This window comes from Saccopteryx bilineata, chromosome 4 (genome assembly GCF_036850765.1).
Source record: "Saccopteryx bilineata isolate mSacBil1 chromosome 4, mSacBil1_pri_phased_curated, whole genome shotgun sequence".
In the NCBI taxonomy this organism is placed as follows: Eukaryota; Metazoa; Chordata; class Mammalia; order Chiroptera; family Emballonuridae; genus Saccopteryx; species Saccopteryx bilineata.
The window spans coordinates 181,006,587-181,029,263 of record NC_089493.1 but is presented as its reverse complement, the minus strand read 5'-3'; the positions used below and the strand labels follow the sequence as shown (position 1 = coordinate 181,029,263).

At 50.8% G+C, this 22,677-nt stretch overlaps 1 protein-coding gene across 1 annotated transcript in view; it reads left to right on the top strand.

Annotated features, from left to right (window-relative positions):
* ADAM19 (ADAM metallopeptidase domain 19) overlaps window positions 1–19,891 on the top strand; it is an 80,435-nt gene extending 60,544 nt beyond the window's left edge. Inside the window, exons 12-23 of the mRNA XM_066273130.1 lie at window positions 970–1,147; window positions 3,741–3,830; window positions 4,578–4,773; window positions 5,982–6,090; window positions 8,420–8,627; window positions 9,311–9,388; window positions 9,498–9,606; window positions 10,244–10,388; window positions 11,370–11,454; window positions 11,756–11,980; window positions 15,233–15,385; window positions 16,455–19,891. Of these exons, the coding sequence (XP_066129227.1) occupies window positions 970–1,147; window positions 3,741–3,830; window positions 4,578–4,773; window positions 5,982–6,090; window positions 8,420–8,627; window positions 9,311–9,388; window positions 9,498–9,606; window positions 10,244–10,388; window positions 11,370–11,454; window positions 11,756–11,980; window positions 15,233–15,385; window positions 16,455–16,508 (1,630 nt within the window). The 3' untranslated portion in view covers window positions 16,509–19,891. The remainder of the gene's footprint in view (window positions 1–969; window positions 1,148–3,740; window positions 3,831–4,577; window positions 4,774–5,981; window positions 6,091–8,419; window positions 8,628–9,310; window positions 9,389–9,497; window positions 9,607–10,243; window positions 10,389–11,369; window positions 11,455–11,755; window positions 11,981–15,232; window positions 15,386–16,454) is intronic.
* The last annotated feature ends 2,786 nt before the right edge of the window (window positions 19,892–22,677 follow it).

Here is a 22,677-nt window from a genome sequence, read left to right as displayed (position 1 = left end):
AAGGGAAAATGCAGCTTTTTGGAGCTCCAGGGGCCAGTGTTTTTCCCATTCCTCCTCAGCTGTGACGACACACAAAGGGTGAGGTTGATATGCAGGATATAACTCATGGGCGATGCTTAGATTCTTGTGCGCTCCTGCCTAAATCCACGTCTTTCTTTCCCAATCTAAAAAAGCATATTTGTAAAAAAATGGTTGAGAGTTATATTAATTACTACCCCGCTTGGTTTTTTGAACTATTCATAAATTTTGGTAGTTTAACAGTTCGTAGCAGATATACCTGATAACTGAAGGAAACCCTCGCGTGTTAATGTTTAGGTGGCTTAGAGAATTGGATCGGGAAAACTTATCTTTTATAGACCCAAATGGTAGTACTGACCTCCTACCAGGAAATGTGTGGCTTTTAATGCTTCTTCTCAGTGGTGGGACCCAGGACCTTTTAAAGACTATGCACTTGTGAGACGGCTGGCTGAATTTGGGATACTGCCTAAATCCTTAGCACAGGGATCAGATCACTGACCCAACCAAAAAATTTAACCTGTGATCTCTCTGATTTGGTCCTCAGTCCTAAGAAAATCTCTATATAATATCAGCTTCAGAAAACGTTTAGGTTGGCTGGCATTTTATGCAGCTCTAAGGCTCAAAAGGCCTATTGTTAACTCTCATATCTCTTTATTTATTGCAGCCCCCGCATGCAAGGGGCAGAGATCGCTGCTTCTGCTTCTTAGATACCTCCTCTCTGCAGAGGAGGGGAAAAAAAAACCCCAGCATGCAGTGCTTAGTGTTTTTTAATTCTTAGAATTGTAAGTCATTATGTTGGTGATGTTTAAAGGGGCAGAGTGTATGTGCATGGGACTGTCGAGGGTCTTAGCCCAGCCAGGTGCGGTCAGCCCATTGGGCGGCAGGACTGGCAGCTGTTCTGGCCAAGTGGTGCTCAGACTCCCCGCTAACTCCAGCCTTATTCTCTGCCAGGCATCCTTTCCCCAAAGTGTTCAATGGATGCAACAGGAGGGAGCTGGACAGATATCTGCAGTCAGGTGGTGGGATGTGTCTCTCGAACATGCCGGACACCAGGACGCTGTACGGAGGCCGGAGATGTGGAAACGGGTACCTAGAAGATGGGGAAGAGTGTGACTGTGGAGAGGAAGAGGTAAGTAAGGTGTCAAGGCGGTGCTGGCGGAGGGGAGAGAATCTGCATTCATTTCAAATGTCACGGTCAAAGAGAATGCAATCGAAGAGCGTCTTAGTTGTGTGCATCTCCCGTAACATCACACCTAAGACGCGGAGAGGAAGCCTGAACTCTGCACCAGTTCTGCACTCTCCCAGTTTGAGGTTGACACTGTTTGTGTCCAAGTCGGGGTGGAGTTCTTCTTGTGAGGGTCTGACCTGACCAGAAACCAGTCTTCTCCAGTGGCGTGACAGATGGCCTCTTGGTCTTCCAGCTGCACTGAATTTATTCCGGAGGCCACGCAGCCGGACATAAGAAATTGAACCGGGACCTATGAGGATGCTTGAAATAATAAGCTCGTGCTGTTCAGCCTGGAGAAGAGATGATTGAAAGGGGAAGCAGGAAGGCTAGTCAGGCCCGAGAAAGGCTGCTAGGAGGAAGGAGCAGAGCTGCTGTGACCCTCATATGAGCGTGGGGGCGCACAGCGTAGCTGTTGTTTTTAACGGATGCATGCTGTTCCACAAAAAAGCAGAACTGATTAGTTTTTGTGTTGAGAACAGTTGTGGGGAGAACGCATGAGTAAGTTAGCTATGGGGATGTGATTTAGGGTCTGTCTGTGTGGGAAAAGACTATTTGATTTTATTACATTCTCTGTGGTCTGATTTTATATTAATGTCAGCATGTAACTTTAATAATAAAGGCCTAGTTAAAGGTTCTGCCACGCCCACCACCATGAGTTCAGAGCAGTCAGAAAGGAGGGTGTATGTTATCATGTGAGGGGGACATGGGGTTGAGGAGCAGCCCACGAGTGGGCTTAGCCGGGTGGCTTCCATTCGGAGCTGTTGCTGATTCTACAGGTATTTACCGAGTGTGGGGTGCTATTTTGGGTGCTAAGGCTAAGATAAATACAGCAAAATAGATATGGTCCCTGTCCTTGTGGCGCATTTAGAATAGTGGGAAAAACACGTTGATCACATAGTTGGAAAAGTATCTGAATATAATCCATGGTAAACGCCGGAGGGCCAGCGCCAAGGCGCGATGGGTGTGTGCAGTGTGAGGGGAGCGGCCCTGCCTGGGTGGAGCTGCGGCCTCTGACCCCATACCTGGAGGCTGTTAGGAGTCAGTGAAGAGCACAAGGACAGGAGGCACGTTTCAGCTCGGGGAGGAACTGTGCCTTGAGATGGGAAAAGACGTGGTGTGTTAGAAGGGAAGGGACGCGGGTCTGCCCGGAGCCCAGGATGGTGAGAAATTAATGGAAGGGAAGTATTCTTATTTTTTCTCTTAGGAGAGATGGGCATCTCCAGTAGATGGTGGCTGGTGTCGCTGCGATCTGCTAGGCCTGGGCAGTTATGGTTAGGATATGGTTAATAAGTGTGGGTGGGCGCCAGGCAGACATAGCTTGAACTCGACTCCAACACTTTCCAGGAATGTGCCTCGACCTGCCCTTGGGCTAGTCGGAGCCGCAGTTTCCCTGTCTGTGCAGTGGGAATAATCTCGCTTCACAGACTGCAATGGTCCTGTGCATGGAGACCAGCACATTGTCAAGAAATGATTATGGATCGGCCTGTGACCATAGTAGGAGTGTTATCAGGACAGTCAGAGGCACTGGCCATCTCGTCAGTCTTTTAAATCTCATGCTGTGTGTCAGCAAATCAGGACCGGGAAGGCAGGAAGGGAGAGCGGAGAGCGTGGAACCCCTAGAGACTTCTGTCCCAGAAAGGCCAGGGCCGGCGAGGGTTGAGGAAGAGCAGCAGATGGTGAGAGGAGTCTGAGGAAGCGGGCCGCAGGAACTTACATAAACTGTGCTCAGGGTTGTTGCAGGATGGCCTCTTTTTGTGGGATAGTAAGGCCGAGGGGGTGGGGAGAGGGCCAGGGAGGGCAGCGCAGAAGAGAGTCTGTGTGTTCCGTTAGAAGTGAGGAAAGCCAGTCACAGAGTTTCCATATAGTGTAATGCTATACTGAAAATCGTGTTTCGGGCCGATGCATGATTACGAGGAGAAGTGTGCACATTGTATTACGTTAAAAAGCAGTTCAGATCCTATGCTTTTGTAAAGTAAGTGTATGTCTCTAGATGTATATAGGGAAATGCCTAGGAAAATATCCACACTCAAAATAGAGTTGTGTCTAAATTGTAGCATTACTGGTGATCGTGCATGTGTATATATGTTTTTTCTACGATAAATACTCGTTACCTTAGCAATTAAGCTATAAAGTGATTTTTTGGTAACCACTTCCTAGAAAGCCCAGGTTCCAGGGCATATGGGTCCTGGGTGGGGAGATGGTGGGAGATAGAGGAGGTGGGTGAAGGCCCGGCCCCTGCCCAGACCCCTGTCTCCTGTTCTGTGGCCCCGGCCTGGCCCCTGCCCAGACCCCTGTCCCCTGTCCTGCGGCCCTGGTCCGGCCCCTGCCCAGACCCCTGTCCCCTGTCCTGCGACCCTGGCCCGGCCCCTGCCCAGACCCCTGCCCCCTGTTCTGTGGCCCCGGCCTGGCCCCTGCCCAGACCCCTGTCCCCTGTCCTGCGACCCTGGCCTGGCCCCTGTCCAGCAGCTCACGCCCACCCCCTCTGCCTCCCCAGGAATGCAATAACCCCTGCTGCAATGCTTCTAACTGCACCCTGAAGGAAGGGGCAGAGTGTGCCCACGGCTCCTGCTGTCACCGCTGTAAGGTAAGTGGCCCTTTCCCCTGCCCAGCATTCTGACCTACCAGCTCGATGCTTCACTGTGGGGTGATGGAAGGGAAGCAGCCTCCATCTAGGGGAAGATAGGGCCTCGAAATTTCAGATACATGGAGCTGGGACCCTCTCGAGCACATAACGAGCACACGTGGGTATACATGTAAGTGCTCAGGGGAAAGGCTGTATATATATAATTTGGTAGAATATGTGTGACTGGGTCTGTATATTTGCATATGTGAGTTTATAGTGTGTGTGTGTGTGTGTGTGTGTGTGTATTAGTTGGCCTGGTTCTTTTGCCATTTCCTCACCATGCGACTTTGGATACATTGCTTAACCTCTTCTGCCTCAGGTTTCCTAACCTGTAAAACAGGGATAATTATTTTACATAAAACTGTCATGAAAACTAAACGAAGTAATATTTGCACAGGGCACTTAAGCAGGAGCTCCGTAACAGTAGCCGTTAGGACCAAAGCACCCAGTCAGGTGAAAATTGTTGCAGAAATATTATTTCTCACTACTTCTTATGAAGAGGAAGTGAGTTAGCATTTGTGAAAACACCTGGGGAACTCTAAGTCATGCTTCATATCAGAAGGTGGATGATGGTTTGAGCTCATGAGGTCATGCAAAGTAACGGAAAGGGGAAATTCTGTGCCACGAGGGAGATGCTCACGGGCCCTTTGCTGGTCGGGCTGAGGGCTGGCACGGGGTTGACGCCTTTCCCTCTATCCCTTGGATCAGCTGCTGGCCCCTGGCACGCTGTGCCGCGAGCAAGCCCGGCAGTGTGACCTCCCGGAGTTCTGCACGGGCAAGTCTCCGCACTGTCCCACCAACTTCTACCAGATGGACGGCACCCCCTGCGAGGGCGGCCAGGCCTACTGCTACAACGGCATGTGCCTCACCTACCAGGAGCAGTGCCAGCAGCTGTGGGGTCCTGGTAAGTGACCCGGGCTGAGCGGCCCTCCCCGTCCCACCTCTGCTGAGTGTAGAATCTTGGCTTCAAAACAGCATGTCCAGATGCCCCCTTGGGTCGGGCTAGACTTTCAGGGAGAGGCAGTGGACCGTGTTCCTCCCGGTTCCTCAGTCGTTAAGTTCTCAGAGTGGGTCCACGGATAAGACTAATCCAAAAGAAAAGTGGACAGAGGATGGAGACAGAAAAGGCAATGCACGTGTCCCATAGCTCTGAGATGTCTGCCCTCACTCAGGTGAAAGCAAATTACAGGTACTGGAAAATGGGGTTTTTCATAGATCAGATTGGCAAAGACTGAGGAGTTAATATTACAATGTCACATTATTCATAATAACAATACTACAACGTCCACAACAAGAATAATAGTAATATAGTGAGATGGACAGTGTGGGGAAACAGAGAGGTACAACCCCTAAGGAGAGCAGTTGGGAGATAGGAAAAGTTTAAATGCACTGATCAGTGGACCCATCCATTCTGCTACTTAGAAATCTATCTTCCACTGTACTTGAGCATGTATGTGAAGATAAATTTACAAGGATAATCACTGCGGTGTTGTTAGTTACAGCAACAACACCTATATAGCCTATGCTGATTTAATAGCACCAGTTGAATTATTTCTGGTGCGACTGTACAGTGTTACACGATGAAAGGAGGCAGCTCTGTATGGAGTGAATACGATCATCTCCCACACGGATTAAGTGAGCAGTGCAAGATGCAGAACAGTGACTAGAGTATACTGTCGTTCTTTATTAAATTACCTCTGAAAGATACACAAGAATTGTATCTAAAAGATACCTAGTTATCTGTAGAAAACACATTATTCATTGTGATGACTCCTCCAAGGTATAGGAAGGAAGAACTGCAATGGCTAGTTAGAAAAATTCCCAAGACCTACTTTATTTCTTTAAAATGCTGCGCATGTATGAGATATTTTAAACAATCCTGAAAAGGGCTGGGCTCTTTTGTTAGGGAGAAGGCTTAAGATACAAACCCACAAATATGAAATCTTTTTCTCTGAGTAGGAATGGAACACCCTGAAAGGGGGCTCAGGAAGAAAAGGCTGATTATTTTTTCCCAAAAAGCTTTCTTAACCTTGGCCCTTTACCTAGCTTTACCCTCTGGGGGCTTCTGCTCAAGTTGTCTCGTGCACTGATAAATGTTTCTTGCCCACTCAGGAGCCCGGCCCGCTCCTGACCTCTGCTTCGAGAAGGTGAATGTGGCTGGGGACACCTTTGGAAACTGTGGGAAGGACATGAACGGGGAACACAAGAAGTGCAACATGAGGTGATGACCGTAGGGCAGACCCCATGAGGCGAGGGGTCACAAAGCGATCCCTGCTCTGTCCTCCTCACTCCCACGCTGCTCAGCAGCCTGGCTGGCCCCAGAGCTGGGCCTTTAAATAAACCGTTCCAAGTCAGTCATCTCTTCCAGGCCTGTGGTTGGACAATACCCCATTCAGCCCTAAGGACGTCAGAGGGAGGGTGTGGATGGCAGTGCTTCCTAGAAAGCTGATCAGACTTCCTTTTGGGACATTCTTATAGTAAGGCAGGGAATCAGCCTTTTTGGGTCACTTCTGCAGGGTGCTAAATTCCTAACTTATTCACTCATTCATTCATTTCCACCACCCATTCACCCATCTGTTCACCAATCCAGTATCTATGAGGATTTACCATGTACCAGCTACTATGCTGAGTACATGGGACTTTTAATCAACAATGTAGTGTGATAATGGACATATGGAGAGAGCCACCCAACCTGTTCTTAGTGAGTGAACGTGGTTTCCCAAAGGAAGTTATGCCTCAGCTGAGATCTGAACAACTTCTCTAGCTGAATAGGGTGGGGAAGGGTGCTGTACACGGGAGAGTGCCCCAGGCAAAGACATAAGGAGAGAAAAGCTGGTGGTCAGAAGAAGTGGTAGTGATTTGATATAAAGGATAATGTTGGGGCACAGAGGAGAGGGGACTGCTTAGAAATGAGATTGGATAGTAAAGCAGGGACCGATCATAAAGACTCATTTTTTAAAATTAATTTTAATAGGGTGACATTGATAAATCAGGGGATATATGTTCAGAGAAAACATCTCCAGATTATTTTGACATTTGATTATGTTGCATACCCATCACCAAAAGTCATACTGTCTTCCATCACCTTCTATCTGGTTTTCTTTGTGCCCCTCCCCTCCTCTCTACTGCCCCCCACATAACCACCACACTCTTGTCCATGTCTCTGAGTCTCATTTTTATGTCCCACCTATGTATGGAATCATATAGTTCTTAGTTTTTTCTGATTTACTTATTTCTCTCCGTATAATGTTATCAAGGTCCATCCATGTTGTTGTAAATGATCCGATGTCATCATTTCTTATGGCTGAGTAGCATTCCATAGTATATATGTACCAAAGCTTTTTAATCCACTCGTCCTCTGACGGACACTTGGGCTGTCTCCAGATCTTCACTATTGTGAACAATGCTGCCATAAACATGTGGGTGCATTTCTCCTTTTGGAACAGTGGTATGGTGTTCTTGGGGTATATTCCTAACAGTGGGATAGCTAGGTCAAAAGGCAGTTCAATTTTTAATTTCTTGAGGAATACTGTTTTCCACAGTGACTGCACCAGTCTGCATTCCCACCAGCAGTGCAGGAGGGCTCCCTTTTCTCCAATCCTTGCCAGCACTTATTCTGTGTTGTTTTGTTGATAAGCGCCATTCTGACTGGTGTGAGGTGATATCTCATTGTGGTTTTAATTTGCATTTCTCTAATGATTAGTGATGTTGAGCATTTTTTCATATGCCTATTGGCCATCTGTATGTCCTCTTTGGAGAAGTATCTATTCATTTCTTTTGCCCGTTTTTTGATTGGATTGTTTATCTTCCTGGTGTTGAGTTTTACAAGTTCTTTATAAATTTTGGTTATTAACCCCTTATCAGACGTATTGTCGAATATGTTCTCCCATTGTATAGTTTGTCTTTTTATTCTGTTCTTATTGTCTTTAGCTGTGCAAAAGCTTTTTAGTTTGATATAGTCCCATTTGTTTATCCTGTCTTTTATTATAAAGAGTCTTGAATGCTTGGCTGAGATAGTTTGGACTTTGGCTTGAAAACAATTTGGAAATTAGATGCCAATGGGGCAAGACTGGAGGCAGGGAGACTAGTTTCCTGGTGTCCAGATGAGAGAGGATGATGGTGTGAATTAGGGTCAGTGTATAGGAGAGAGGATTGACAACCTGAAAATTGCTTGAACCCAATAGTAAGAGAGAATGGGGAGTCTGAGATGACACCAGGCTTCTGGTTGCAGCATCTGGGTGCATGGGGTGTAAGGACAATAAGGGGCCAGGTGCTCTGGTCAGGCCGTTGTCCTTGCAGTAAAGAGGACTTCCTGAGGCCAGCCCTCTGGCCTGGAACTGCTTGGGGACAAGACCCCTGTTTCCTTCCCTTGGTCTGAGTCCACGTGGGGACTCTCCTGGTGGGATCCTGGAGCACGCCCATTTTGTCTTTGCCTGTTCCCCAGGCTTGGACGCCCGCTGTCCTGGTCAATAAAAACTAAGCTCTCTGCGCCCCAGATTCTTCCCCTCCCTCTGATTCTGCCTTCTTCTCTCCCTCTCTGTTGGGCCCAGAGATGCCAAGTGTGGGAAGATCCAGTGTCAGAGTTCTGAGACCCGGCCCCTGGAGTCTAACGCGGTACCCATTGACACCACCATCATCATGAACGGGAGGCAGATCCGATGTCGGGGCACCCATGTCTACCGAGGTCCCGAGGAGGAGGAGGGCGACATGCTGGACCCAGGCCTGGTGATGACCGGGACCAAGTGTGGCTACAACCATGTGAGTCTCTTCTTCCAGCTCCACTCAAGGGCTGGGCTGCAGAGGGTCGTGACTGAGGAAAGTGATCTCTGGAAGGAAGATGCCTAGGCCCCAATCCCAGCTAGCCTAGCATCTCTGTGCCTTGATGGGCTAGCTCTTATCACCTTTGTCCTCGTCATTAACCATCACATGAATTAAGAGATGGACTAGACTAAGAATCAGGGGAGCCTGGGGGAAATAGTGGTCACCTCAGAGTTAATTATGAGAATGAAATTATAAAACACACACACACACACACACACAGTACTTGGTATAGCACCTGCCACAGAATAGATTGCTGTCACCATTATCATTATTTTTGAGTTTGATATTAAAATTAGTGCATATTAATATACAATTAAGTAATAACATATAACCAACATGTAATAACATAGGCAACATAGGCTATAATAACACCTTTATTATATTATTAGAGATGTTTTAATAGTATTTGTGGGGGTTTTGCTAATCCCAGAAGTAATAGTGGAACTTAGTTAACTACTGTCCAGTCCTCTTGGTTTTCTGATTTCTCCATAATAAATAACTGGAAGTGGGCTGCCTTTTTGAGCCCCATACGTTCTAGGTGCAAAACCTCTGTGTTCTGATTGTTAAGCAATGAGTGTCCTTTTGGTTGTGCTGACGGTTTGGTTTCCTCCTCACGACAGATTTGCTTCGAGGGGCAGTGCAGGAACACCTCGTTCTTTGAAACAGAAGGCTGTGGGAAGAAGTGCAATGGCCACGGGGTACGTGTTCCCCGGGGTCCTGGAACTCCTCAGCTGGTGGCAGGGGTGCAGGCCCTGTGGGAGGCCGGAGCTCTCCAGGGTGCTGACGCCTCTGCCCGGCCTGCTCCAGGTCTGCAACAACAACCAGAACTGCCACTGCTTCCCGGGCTGGGCCCCGCCCTTCTGTGACATGCCAGGCCAGGGGGGCAGCATCGACAGCGGGCCCATGCCTCCTGAGGGTGAGTGCCTGGCCTGCTTGGGACCTCTGCCCACCTTAGGGGAACGGGTTGGTGCCATAGGGGCAGGGGGCATGTTGCAGAGCGGTAATGAATCAGCTTCATTATCCTGATGGTGTAGATGAGGAAACAAGAAACAGAGCGGCCGAATGGGCGGAGCAGCTGAGGCTGGTAGCCCGGTGTGGGGCTGAGCTCAGCTGCTCCCTGCCCTTTCTACTGAGGAGAGAGAGAGAGAGAGATCAAGACAGACCATAGGTTATCGAACGAGCTCATCCTTTTGGGGGTGGGGTGGGGTGCCAACCAGTTTTCCTTAGCCACTTAAAAATAATCATGAACCTGGTACACATTCAAGTGGTTTAGAGTCCCTTGGATGCACAAAGCTGGAAATGGAGAGCCAGGCACTCAGGAAAAACATATATATAGTTTATATTTACTGTATATTACAGTTTGTTACTGGAAATCTCAAGGATTCTAGCCCTTTGGTTGCCAAGCATTTGAAATCATATTTGCATTATAATTTTTAAGTTAAAATAAGTAATGCCTCTTACATGCAAGCCCAATACCTGAAGAGGAGTCACGTTGTTTGAAGCCCGTTGCCCGGACAGGCTCCGGGTCCCTCACCGAGCTCTGTCTCTGGCAGGTGTGGGCCCTGTGGTGGCCGGAGTGTTCTCGGCCCTCTTCGTGCTGGCGGTGCTCCTGCTGGTGTACTACTGCTGCAAGCAGGACAGCAGACTGGGCCACCTCAAGGCCTTGGCCCTGCCCTCCAAGTTGAGGCAGCAGTTCAGGTAGGATGGGGCGCCCTGGAGGCCTGGGGTTGTGGATCGCAGATCTTTCTGTCGGCCATACTGTGTGAAAAAGTTGGTGGAGATGGGTCTAATGCGGGGAAGGCCAATGCAAGGTGCACGCCACCCTGTCCCCTTAGCTGTGCGCCAAGACCAGGGCACACATTACTAGTTGATTTTCCCGGAAGTATTCTCTACTGAGCCTGCTCATCACTTAAGAATACTTTTCAGCAGAATACCCCCAACCAATTCTTGTTGAAGAAATCTATTTTCTTCCCTTTATCTCATCAGTTTGCTCCCCATTTTAAAGAGCAAGAAACTGAGGCACCAGAAAGAGAGAGAATGACTAGCCCAAAACATTCACAGGGATGGCTGGCTCCCAACTCAAGACAGCAACTTAAGTTTTGTTTTTGTTTTTAAGCTATTTGTTCCTACATTGGTCAGCAAACTCATTAGTCAACAGAGCCAAATATCAACAGTACAATGATTGAAATTTCTTTTGAGAGCCAAATTTTTTAAACTTAAACTATATAGGTAGGTACATTCCTTATCGAGGTAGCGCTTGCACATGGTATTTTGTGGAAGAGCCACACTCAAGGGGCCAGAGAGCCGCATGTGGCTCGCGAGCCACGGTTTGACGACCAGGGCTTAGGATGTTGAAGATGTCTAGTCTCTGAGTCCCATAGTAAATTACACTTGTCCTGGAGTGGATTTTTAATCCCAAGTCCTCTTGAGTCAGTGCCTAAGGGGGATTAGTTGGTGGCTCATGAGATTCTAGGGACTTCTTGGGGAAGAAAGGTCTTAAATGGGCAAAGAGAAGGTGCTGAGAAGAACTGTTTATATAAAGTCAACTCCTTTACCCTGAGAGTTTTCCATTGGCCATCCGTACCTTCATCCCTAGGGAGCTGGGGCTCAGGGGGCCACTCGGGCACTGACCCTCAGTGTTAACCCCCTTTACGTTCTTCCCCCATTCCCTGTTACTAGTTGCCCCTTCAGGGTGTCTCAGAACAGTGGAACTGGCCATGCCAACCCAACATTCAAGTTGCAGACGCCCCAGGGCAAGCGGAAGGTAAGGGCTTTGCACCTTGAACTTTGCTATTTTTCCTTTATCCTCAGGACCTTACTGGACTTTCCTAAGAGCCTCTGTGCCCGTGAGGTTGATAATAAAAGCCACTTTCTTGGCATGAGAGACATTCAGTTGGTTCTGACATCCCCTAGAGACTTTAAAGATTACATCTGACTCTGGGATCCTGGGATTTAACAAGTCACCCTCTCCTCCCTTGGCTCCTAGTCGTCTCAGAAGGGCACCCGTGAGTCTTTAAAGGCACTGAGGGTTCCTTTGTCTTAGTGTTCCTGTCTTATGCATACAGGTGACCAACACCCCTGAAACTCTACGAAAGCCCACCCAGCCCCCGCCCCGGCCCCCTCCAGACTATCTGCACGGCGGGTCCCCACCTGTGCCATTGTCGGCACACCTCATCAGGGCTCCCCGGAACTCCCCAGGGGCTGGGCCCCAAGTAGAGAGGAAGGAGTCTGCCAGGAGGCCACCTCCAAGCCGGCCGATGCCCCCTGCACCAAACTGCCTCCTCTCCCAGGTAAGTGGACGCCCAGCAGCCCTGGGCTGGGGCATTGCTGTAAAGGCCACTGGCACTGCGAGTGACCAAGGCTGGGGAGATGAACCCTGCTGAGTCCGAGCTGCCTGCCTGGTCTGTGTTCTGCTAACTGCAGGGCAGGAGCGAAGAGAATGGGGGACTGTGCCCCCCAGGCAGCCCCTCCGCTACAGAGGATTTCCTCCCAGGTGGCCCTGTTTTATCACAAGCCACTGCCCACCTTCCACCCCAAAGTCACTGCTTTCAGTTCCCCATGGACAGTCTTTCTCTCTTCTCCAAGTCTTTGCCAATGCTGTTTCCTCTGCCTGATACACGGTTTTCCTTCCAATCACCCAGTTCCTTTTCATCCTCCTCATCCTCTGATCTCCTCTTACATCCCACTTTTCTGACCCCCGAAGCCTGAGTTTGGTGGCCCCGCACTTCTCCCGGCTTAGTCATTACCCCACCAAAGGGTGCCCGTCGGTATCTCCCACCGGTCAGAAGTCTGATGAGGGATGTGCCGTGATGCCTTGCTCCTTTCAGGGCAGGGCAGGGCGGGGGGGCAGGGCAGGGGCAGGCGGCTCTGGGAGCTGGGAGTGGGGGCTGGGCTGGACGCCCACCACTGCTGCCCTCTGGGGGCAGAGCGGCCCTGCCCAGTGGCCGCCCGTGTCCCCGGCATGTCTGGGCTCCAATGGCTCCTACTGGACCTTCTGGCAGCAGTTCCCGCAGCGCAGACACAGATGTTTCCAGGGCGGTGGCCGGACCTGCTGCCTGCCCGAGTTGAATGTGTGTTTTGGGTGTGACCCCACCGTGGAGCAGGGATATGCTTATTTTCCTCCTGGGACTGCTTTCCTTGGGCACTGTCCAGAGGGCTCCCTGGGGGCCCCGCCTGTCCCTGAGCCTCAGGACTGTGGCGTTGGCACCAGGTCCCGGAGGGCCCCTGGGACATGGGCAGTGTCCAGTTTGGCAGAGCTGAGAGCGTCAGGTTTGGGTCTCTGACAGGGCGAGGTTTCTGCTTTCCCGTTTTTCTCATCTGGGGCAGGGGTGGGGTGGGAAAAGCTGTGCAGGAAAGTAAGGGGGAGGGACAGACAGATAGAGCAAGGAGGGACGGAGAAAGGGACAAGAGCCAGAGGGGGAGAGGACAGGAGACGAGAGCGCATTGTCTGCTCGGGCGGCCACAACAAATCATTTACTGAGTGGCTGAAACAACAGAAATTCACTTTTTGCCACATATTTTTTTAAATGTTATTTATTCATTTCAGGGTGGGGGGGGGAGAGAGAGAGAGAGAGAGAGAGAGAGAGAGAGAAAGAGAGAGAAGGGGGAAGGAGCAGGAAGCATCAACTTCCATATGTGCCTTGACCAGGCAAGCCCAGGGTTTCGAACCGGCGACCTTAGCATTCCGGGTTGACGCTTTATCCACTGCGCCACCACAGGCCAGGCGAAATTCACTTTTCAATCCAGAAGCAGCAAGTCCAAGATCAAGGTGTCAATAGATTTGTTTTCATCCAAAGCCATTCTCCTTGCTGTCCCCCGTGTCCTCACACGGTCCCTCCTTTATGCACGTGTGCCCCAGGTCTCCCTGTGTGTCCACATTTCCTCCTTGAAGAACGCCAAGGAGATTGGGTTAGGATGTCATTTTTAACTCAATCGCCTCTTTAAAGGCCCGAGCTCCAAGGGCAGTCCCATTCAGAGGTCCTGGGGGTTAGGGCTACACTGTATGAATTTGAGGGGGTCATAGCTCAGCCCATACAGAGGGAGAGGAGAGAAAGGGAGTTCAAGGGGGGAGAGCCGTGCGTGGGGGCGGGGCTGAAGGGAGAACAGGTTGCAGGAGGAGAGACAGAGCCAGCCGTCCATTCAGATCTCTGCTTCTAAAAGCCCACGCTGCAGGCTTGTTGAATGAAGGTGGAGTCAGCCTCATCCCCTGCCACTGAGCAGCACTGTTATAGCATTAAATAAAGTGGTCTGGGAAGACCTTAGTGGGAAGGTGACTAACCATGCAGGTGATAGAAAAGCAGAGGAAAAGATTCTTGTCCATTGTACCCCTCTTCCTGTCCATTGTGCCCCCCCACACACACACACAGCCAACTAGTCATTTCCCCGTTTTATTTTTATTTGCACAGGCAAAGCATATACAGTATATGCGCTTATTGAAAGCGTTACACGTTCACCTGGGCAAACCCTCTCCCCACTCACTCCCCATCCCGAACCTCTAGTAGCAGTTTGCTCTGTGTCCTTCCTGACTGTGCAGCTATATTTACGTTGGGGACAGGGTAAGAGGGCCGTGGAGGCTTATTTCACGTAAACTGTCCTCTGTCACTTGTGCGTCAGCTCGTAATGACTCTTAACCATCTTTCCTCATCAGCACGTATCAACCCCCTTCATTCTTTTAAATGCTGCCTCATATGTCCCATGTAAGTTTAGTAAGTTGTCTATTGATGCAAATTATGGTTATTTATTATTTCTTTTGCCGTTGCAACTGGTGCTGCAAGGAACGTCCGTGTCATTTCCCTTTTGTGTACCCGGGCAAATAGTTCTCCAGCACAGGCAGTAAGAAGTGGAATTATTACATCAGACAATGATTATTTCTAATTTTAATGGATACTCCCAACTGACTCTCCAAAAGGCTCTTTTCCTGCGTGTTAAAACACTCATAAATTCTTTTTAAATGGGACCGTATAGTATACCGTGTTTCCTCAAAAATAAGACAGTCTCTTATATTAGTTTTTGCTCCTAAAGACCTGCTGGGTCTTATTTTCAGGGGAGACCTTATATTTCTAAGCTTGAAAAAAATTGCAGTAGGTCTTTTTTTGTGTGTGATGGAGACAGAGTCAGAAAGAGGGACAGATAGGGACAGACAGGAAGGGAGAGAGACGAGAAGCACCAATCTTTGTTGCAGCACCTTAGTTGTTCATTGATTGCTCTTTCTTATGTGCCTTGATTGTGGGGCTACAGCAGACTGAGTAACCCTTTGCTCAAGCCAGCAACCTTGGGTCCAAGCTGGTGAGCTTTTTGCTCAAACCAGATGAGCCCACGCTCAAGCTGGCGACCTCGGGGTCTTGAACCTGGGTCCTCTGAGTCCCAGTCTGACGCTCTATCCACTGTGCCACCGCCTGGTCAGGTGCAGTAGGTCTTATTTTCAGGGAAACAAGGTAGTAATGCCTTTTCTTATCTGATTTCGATCCGTAATGATATTGGGAACATTTTCCTTGGAGCAGGCCCCTCTGGGCTTTGACCAAGGCGTGTGGCTCTCTCCCTAGGACTTCTCCCGGCCGCGGCCACCTCAGAAGGCGCTACCGGCTAACCCAGTGCCGGGCCGCAAGAACCTCCCCCGGGCGGGCGGCGCCTCCGTCCTGCCACCCGCTGCCACGGGGCCTCAGCAGGCCCGGCCTCTGATAGCACCCGCCCCAAAGGTGAGTCTGCAGGAGTCTGCGAGGTGAACGCTGCAACCAGAAGGACCCAGGGGGCAAGACTGTGGTTGAAAAAGCAGATGGAGTCCAGGCTCCTTGTTATAGGGCTGAACTCCTTCCATAGCAAAAAACAAGGAGGGCAGAAGCGAAGTGTTTCTTGGTGCCGACGTGACTCTCCCTGAAAAGGGTGATAGGGGTTTTTGTTTCGTGTGAAGTGATGTTTAGGAGTCTGAGCTTGATGGCATCACACTTGGATCTGCAATGGACCAGCCGGGTGGCCCTGAGCATGTCGCCCTCCTGAGTCCGTTTCCTTCCCTGGAACAAGGCAGTAAGAAGCAGCAAAGCCAGCCCGCCAGGTTGCCGTGAAGGTCAAGGCAGTTAATTTAGCTAAACTGCCGGCCTATGGTACAGTGTGCCCAAATGACCCCTCTTATACCTCTTCCCTGGGCTGGCGTGTTCTCCGGCCCCCAGTCCTAGGCGTCGGGGCACAGGGGAGGGGAGAAGGCTGCTGCTGGCTGACTCCCTGTGTTCCCAGGAGGCAGCTTTAGGGGGAGGGAGGGAGCTGGCTTGTCAGCTTGGAGTAGGGGCACCGCCATGTGGGGCTGATGGTCTAGCGCAGTGGTCCCCAACCCCTAGGCCGCAGATTGGTACCGGTCTGTGGGCCATTTGGTACCAGTCCGCAGAGAAAGAATAAATAACTTACATTATTTCCATTTTATTTATATTTAAGTCTGAACAATGTTTTATTTTTTAAAAATGACCAAATTCCCTCTGTTACATCTGTCTAAGACTCACTCTTGACGCCTATCTCGGTCACGTGATACATTTATCCATCCCACCCTAAAGGCTGGTCCGTGAAAATATTTTCTGACATTAAACCGGTCCGTGGCCCAAAAAAGGTTGGGGACCACTGGTCTAGCGGACATGTCACAGACTTCCACGGGAAACTGTCCCTCTCGCTGACTGGCTGTCACCTGTCCAACCTGTCAAAACCCAGAGGACAGCTCCCTCTGACCCCACCGATCAGCAAGTGGCTAATGTCTCTCCTTCTCCCCTTTCCTGGTTTCCACAGTTTCCTGACTACAGATCTCAGAGGGCTGGGAGGATGACCAGCTCAAGAATCTAGGCCTGCCCAAGGGGCTGCTCCCTTTCCCTGGGGACTCTGAACACCGCCGTCTGGAAGAAGCCTGTCTGGCCGCCTCTGAGCCTCTCCTCCCTGAACCCCCCGCATCTCCGAAACCTCCTTCTTGACTCCGTGCCTCCACAGCCTCCTCCAAGGCCCACAGGGACCACTATCCAATAGCATCCGAGTGTTTTTAGTGCAATATGCAGCCCTGGGTGGGGGGCGCAGGAGAGGGTGAATGGCTGCTTCTCTAGCCTCCCTTCAGCCGGCCCCTCGCCTCAGAGGTGCCCGTGCCAGGCTGTCTGAGCTGAGCCGAGGAGCCCGGCCGGGAGAAGTCCCCTTCAACCCTTCGGGTCAGGGCTTAGCTTGGAGAAGCCGTCTGTCCTCGTCCTGCAGTGGAGGGTATGCATGAGAGCCTTCCGTTGCTTCTGTCTTCTCGGAGGTCCCGGGCTAGGCAGAGGCCGGCACTCACCCACCCTTTGCAGCTCTGAGACTGAGGGAGGTCAGACCAGCCACTGCTGTGCCCCTGCACAGGGCTTGACTGGGGTCACAGCTTGTGGCTCTGTGGCCACATGTGAACAAGTGCAGTCCCCTCCCCAACCCTCCCAGCTCCCCACCTCCCCTTATTTACATGGGTCGCTCTGACCCAGACAGGTACTATTTGTAGGCAGTGCAGACAGCAGGGGGAGCAGCAGGCCTCCTCTGAGCCCTAATGCCAAAGGTTCTGACTCTTGACTCACCATAACTCTTGATTGCCCTTGTTTTCCCTTCCGCACTTTCCAAGTGCCCATGATTTTGATTTCTCCTTCCCCGCTCGGACCCGCCCAGTGTGGTGCTGCGGAGAGTGGGCCCTCGGCAGTCCTGACGTCCTGGGGCCTGATGCTTGTGACTTACACGTTAGGGTCCTGCCTCGAGGCTTGACTCCATTGGTTCTCAGGAGTCAAAGTGGACTCGGGCTGTGGCTGTGGGGGTTGTGGTTTCATTTTCCGTTGTGTCTTGCGACCTCAGCAGGGCCAGGGTCTCCCCCGCTACTCCCCGGGGAGCCCCAGCCTGTCCCGAGGTCCGTCACTGACCTGAGGCAGAGCTGGGGCCCTCTGAGCAGAGAGCGGCCCTGTCTCTGGAGGTCTCTGGAGAAGGAACTGTCACCAGTCTTGAAAGAATAGAGTCTGAGCTGGGGCCACCCAGGCCATTTATGACCTACCTGCTTGTGCTCTCTCCTCTGGTCACTGCCTTTACTTGGCCCTCACAGAGAGAGACCCCGGAGCAGCCAGGGGACCCCACTCTGGACGGTCCTCCCCGGAGCAGGGTGGGAGGGCCGTGTGGTGCTCTGCCAAATCAGACGGCTTATTGCTGGAATGTTCCCTGGGACTGGCTCCCGCCCCACAAAGGTGCTGCAGGGCCCGTGAAAACCTCAGTGCAAGGAAGAGACTTGACCTTTCCCTCCCAGCCACCGCCCGACCCCCTTCCAGTTCTCTGCACGCGACTGGTGCTCAATAGGTGTCCCTGCGCCTGTGGACAGGTGGGACGTCTGGGATCTGCACCCGGGGACACACATGGGGTGGATTCAGAAAGAGCTCAGGAAAACAAGGTTCTCTTCCCTCAGGTAGTCGTGACGTTCGCGCCCCCTTATCCCTGACATGGGCCCTGGTTGCTCCCCGTTGCCAATCTTTGCCTTTCTTGCTGTCACGAAGTCAGGGGACAGCCTGCCATTGAAGTGTGCTACTGCAAATGTCCCAGGCCGCAGTGCTGGGCCCCAGAAAAGTAAAGGTGAGAACAGGCTCTACAAATATATATAAATATAAATATATATATATATATCTATAATCACCCCTAAGCCACCCCAAGGCTCACCGACGTTCCCGCGGGCTGTCTGGCTCCTCCCTCACATCAGACAGTAGATATCTTGGGGGAAATGCCACACCCACTGTGGCTGCGTGAGCCTTCTGAACCTGAACTCCGCTCTCCCTAGAACCATCCCCGAAAGAGATCTGGGTTGTTGCTTTTTTATTTTTGTTTGTTTTCCACTGTTTGAATAGCACCTCCATCCCACAAAATTGTGCTGTGAACTGGAAAATGGCTAAATGTTTAAAATTTGATAGACGGCCCCGGCAGCCGGTTCTCCTTCCTATTCCACTCCCTCCCGGCTCTCTCTGTTCAGGGGGCCGGGCGTGGCTGTTCTGGCGGGCCACAGTGGCTGGACAGGAGCAAGACCGGCCATGACGGCCCCCGTCCCCTCCTGCGCCCATGTGCTGCTTTGAGGTGACAAAGATAAATTCGGACTTGGGGAAGCGGGGGAATTTACTTGACAGGATTACTGCTAGATGGCGGAAGGGGATATTGGGGTAGACAAGCCGCTGCAAGGTCTGCCCACACCCCACAGCTCAGAGCAGAGGCCTTGACTTTTCCAGGGAGGCCTGAACGTGGCTAAAAGGTGTATTCAGGAGCCGTCTTTGTGCTTGGCCTTTTGGGGGAGGGTTGTATATGTTGGCTCAGGCTGGCGGTGAGTCCAGGTTCAGAGTCTGACGGGGAGGAGAGGGGTTGAACTAAGGTTGAACTAAGGTAGGGAGTTAACCAGCCCTGCGTTCAGATGCAGATGTCCATAAATCTTTTTAAAAGTTAATTTAGCCTCCTGCCAGTTTTATGACCCTGGAAATGTTTTTCTTAAGGGCCTGGGAGCCATCTCTGAGATGTAAGCCTCAGGGGACCTTGACGGAGATAGCGCCTGGCTCCGTGCCCGAGTCAGTGGGAACGGCAGTGGGCACTGGCCCCAAGTCTGAACTACCTGCCGGCCTTAAGTTCTTTTCAGCCTTGTTTCCGTCTTCCTGGAAAAGAACAGGCCCCTTCCTCCCCAGCTCGGAGACACTTACAGATCTCGTGGAGTTGCAACAGCCCCCTCCACCCTATTGCAGGTGTCCCTTGCCGTCTCTTGCAGTAATCCTTGTGAATAAAGCCTCCCCTTACCTATGTCTAAATTTGTTATTTGGCAGAGGGGGTGGAAGACTTGCGTACTTAAATTGGGGACCAGTTCAAAGTCAGTGATTGTATTAAACACCTATGTAACAGCTCTGCTGGACACCCAGGAAAACCCAGGGAATGCTGACTGGAAAGGTGCTAAGAGGGGTTCTGCGGAGTCCAAGCCGAGCGCCCCCAGAGCGACCCCTCCCCACATCCTCACACCGCCCGCTGTGTGTGTGTATGTGACCAGGATCCAGGGCAATGTGAAGTTTCTTTTATTTGGGAGATTGTTCATGGAAAACAGATCCTCTTCTCTCACGTCCACCTATTAATTGTTTACAATATTTGTACATCTATGCAAAATACTTGAATAGGCCACGGTGCCTTTTTTTCCTTGTTTGTATTTAATTATAATAATAAATTGTCATTTGAAATGCTGTCTGGTTTGGCGACTCTCTTTTGTTTGTTTTGATGTCCTACTGCTCAGCCTGGTGAGGATCTGTCACGTGAGGACTCCTCAGAAGAGTGCCCACAGGGACCATCCATCCGTCCAGCCTATTGGGCCATTGTAGAGCTACACAGAAGTCTCGGGCTTCCCTGGGACCAGTGGAAAGGGGAAGTGTCTCTTTGCACTTGGACATAGGCTGGGCTAGTTTACTTAGGTCTTGAGTCACTAAAGGCATGAATAATCTTGGGATTCCCTGATATGCATTTAGGATACAGCTAAGACCCTCTGTTCTAACCATCTTAATTGCTAGGGATCATGTACTTCAAAGAGGGGAGGACTTGCCCGAGGTCGGCTGGGCTGGGCGGGCAGAGCAGAGCCCAGGTTCGGGGTGGGTGTGCTTTCTGAGTCTGGAGCCCTGTGTGGTAACAGCTCAGCCATTAGTGCTTCCCCAGCTGTGAAAGGGTTCCACCCTCATTCTCTCATTTGCTCCCTGCTTCAATTTTGAAGTTCCCTAAGAGAGAAAGACTCATAGTCACCATAATAGCAGTTAACATTTACTGAGTACTTAACCCACGCTAGGCTCTGAGGGCCACTTTATCTCATTTCATCTTCACAAGAGTCCTTGATATCTGATGATACTGTTCTAACTTTTCATGTTGATGAGTTTGCCTGAAGACACCGAAAGTGTCAAACACAAATGCCCCGACTACTAAAACACCTGCTCATGATATCAGCCCCCACCCAAACAGCGCTGCCTGCCTCAAACCATCTAAACCCATTACTGTGTCCATCTGTGGACAGCCAGTCACGGACTGGTCAGTAGCATATGACACAGAGCCTGGCTGCACAGACCTGAGTTCAAATTCTGCCTCTACTGCTTGCTAGGTGTGTGAGAGCGGGTATATTCCAGAAGTCTGAGTCCGCTTTTATTATACGAGTGGGAATGCTGCCTGCCCCCGAAGTGCTGTTCCTGAGTGCTCAGAAACGACATCAGCTTTACGGCTGCTCTGCTTAACGTGTTGGGCTTCTGTTAGGGTCTGTTCAGGTTGAAGGCTGGCCTCCAAGACCGTTTGGGCAAAGCAGGACTCACTGTTCCTATGAGGGCCAACTCTTTGCTGAGGACATCAACGGGACCTCCATGGTCGCCCTGTGAGCTGAGGAGTGGAACTCCAGACAGCTCTCACCGGCTCAGCCCAGGTCACAAGAAGAAATGAACAGAGTAACACCAGACCTGGTCGTTAAAACTGCGGGCTTGGAGCCAGATATGAACTTTAGTTCTTCCTGGCCATGTGGCCTTGGGTGGATATCTAACCTCCCTGAGGCCCTTTCCTCAGATATGAAAACAATACCGGCCCAGTACATGACTACTTGGCATGACCTGCTTGGCCCTGGCCGGGTAGCTCAGTGGCTTAGAGCATCACCCCGATACGCCAAGGTTGCGGGTTCAGTCCCCAAGTCAGGGCACGTGTATGAATCAACCAGTGTATGCATAAATAAGTGGGGCAACAATTCGACGTTTCCCTCCTTTCCTCTCTCTAGAATTAATCAAATAAAATAAATAGATGAGTATAGAAATACATCTGCCTTGGGGAGTTTGGAGGGCTGAAAGAGAGAATGGATGTGAAGCTCTTGGCACTACGCCAGGCTCCTAGTCAGGGCTCAGGCATTAACAAGGGATAGGTATCCTCTACTGACTCTCTTCCCAAAACAACCTTTTCTACTCTAGTGGGGGCTGTTGAAAACCACTGTAGAGACTTCCTTGGAGGCCACAACCCTCCAGAGACTGGGACTGGCTTCCCAGCCCCAGAGGAACCAGGGTAATTGTTCCGTGGCCAAGGAAGGCTAAGACTCAAGTATAAAGTAAACACACTCGAAGGTCTTTATTCTTGACCCTGCAGACCACACTCTCAGGGACCTCAGATTACTGATATTCTCAAGATCCAATGTGTTGCATTGATTTTAGTCCGATACAGAGATCCACATTCATTTAAAACTGGGGCTTTGAGGCTGGAGGTGCAGGAAGCCAGCCTGGTGATCAGGTGACCCTTTGGAGCTCCGGGGCCAGCAGGAGCTTGGCCTGGGCGTGGCTGCGCTTGGGGCAGGGTATGTAAACACGGGACACAGGTGTAGCGTATTCAGGGGAGGCACGGCCCCCACCTGGGGGCTGAGGATCCAGTCCTCCCTCAGAAATACGTGGCCTCCTTCCTTCCCCTTTCACAGTCCTCCTACCAACTCCCACACTCCTGCAGCAAGAAAGAAGACCCAGAGGGAAGGCTGTATCAGTCAGACCGCTCTCCAGCTGCTCTTGTTTTTCGAATGCCACTGGCCAAATGTGAGGGGACCAAAGGCAGTCTCCAAGGCAGGTGGCGTTGGATCATCATGACACGCTGCTTCCCAGGGTGAGCAGCTCGTCAGCAGAGCTGGGGGTTTGGTGGCAATCTGGTCAACAGCAAGAACGCACCTTTGCCAAACTGACATCCCACTTGGTCGCTAAAGTTTCAAGCTGGTCTCACTGGCCAAGCCTTTAAGGCTGGAGACCAGAAGTCATCCAGAGCCCTCTCTGCTTTGTTGGGCACCACAGTAAACACAAAAGTTAGTTCCTGGTTTCCGTGGAGCTGGTGGTGGCTTCCTGGCAAATCCTGACTTTGCTTTTTAATCTCCCCGCCCATCTCCCCAAATCATATTTTGCTTTACTCCTTAAGGAAAAGTGCATTCTGCCAAATTCCAGCTCAACAGGGTGCTTTCAAGAGCAGTGCAATTGCCATTTTC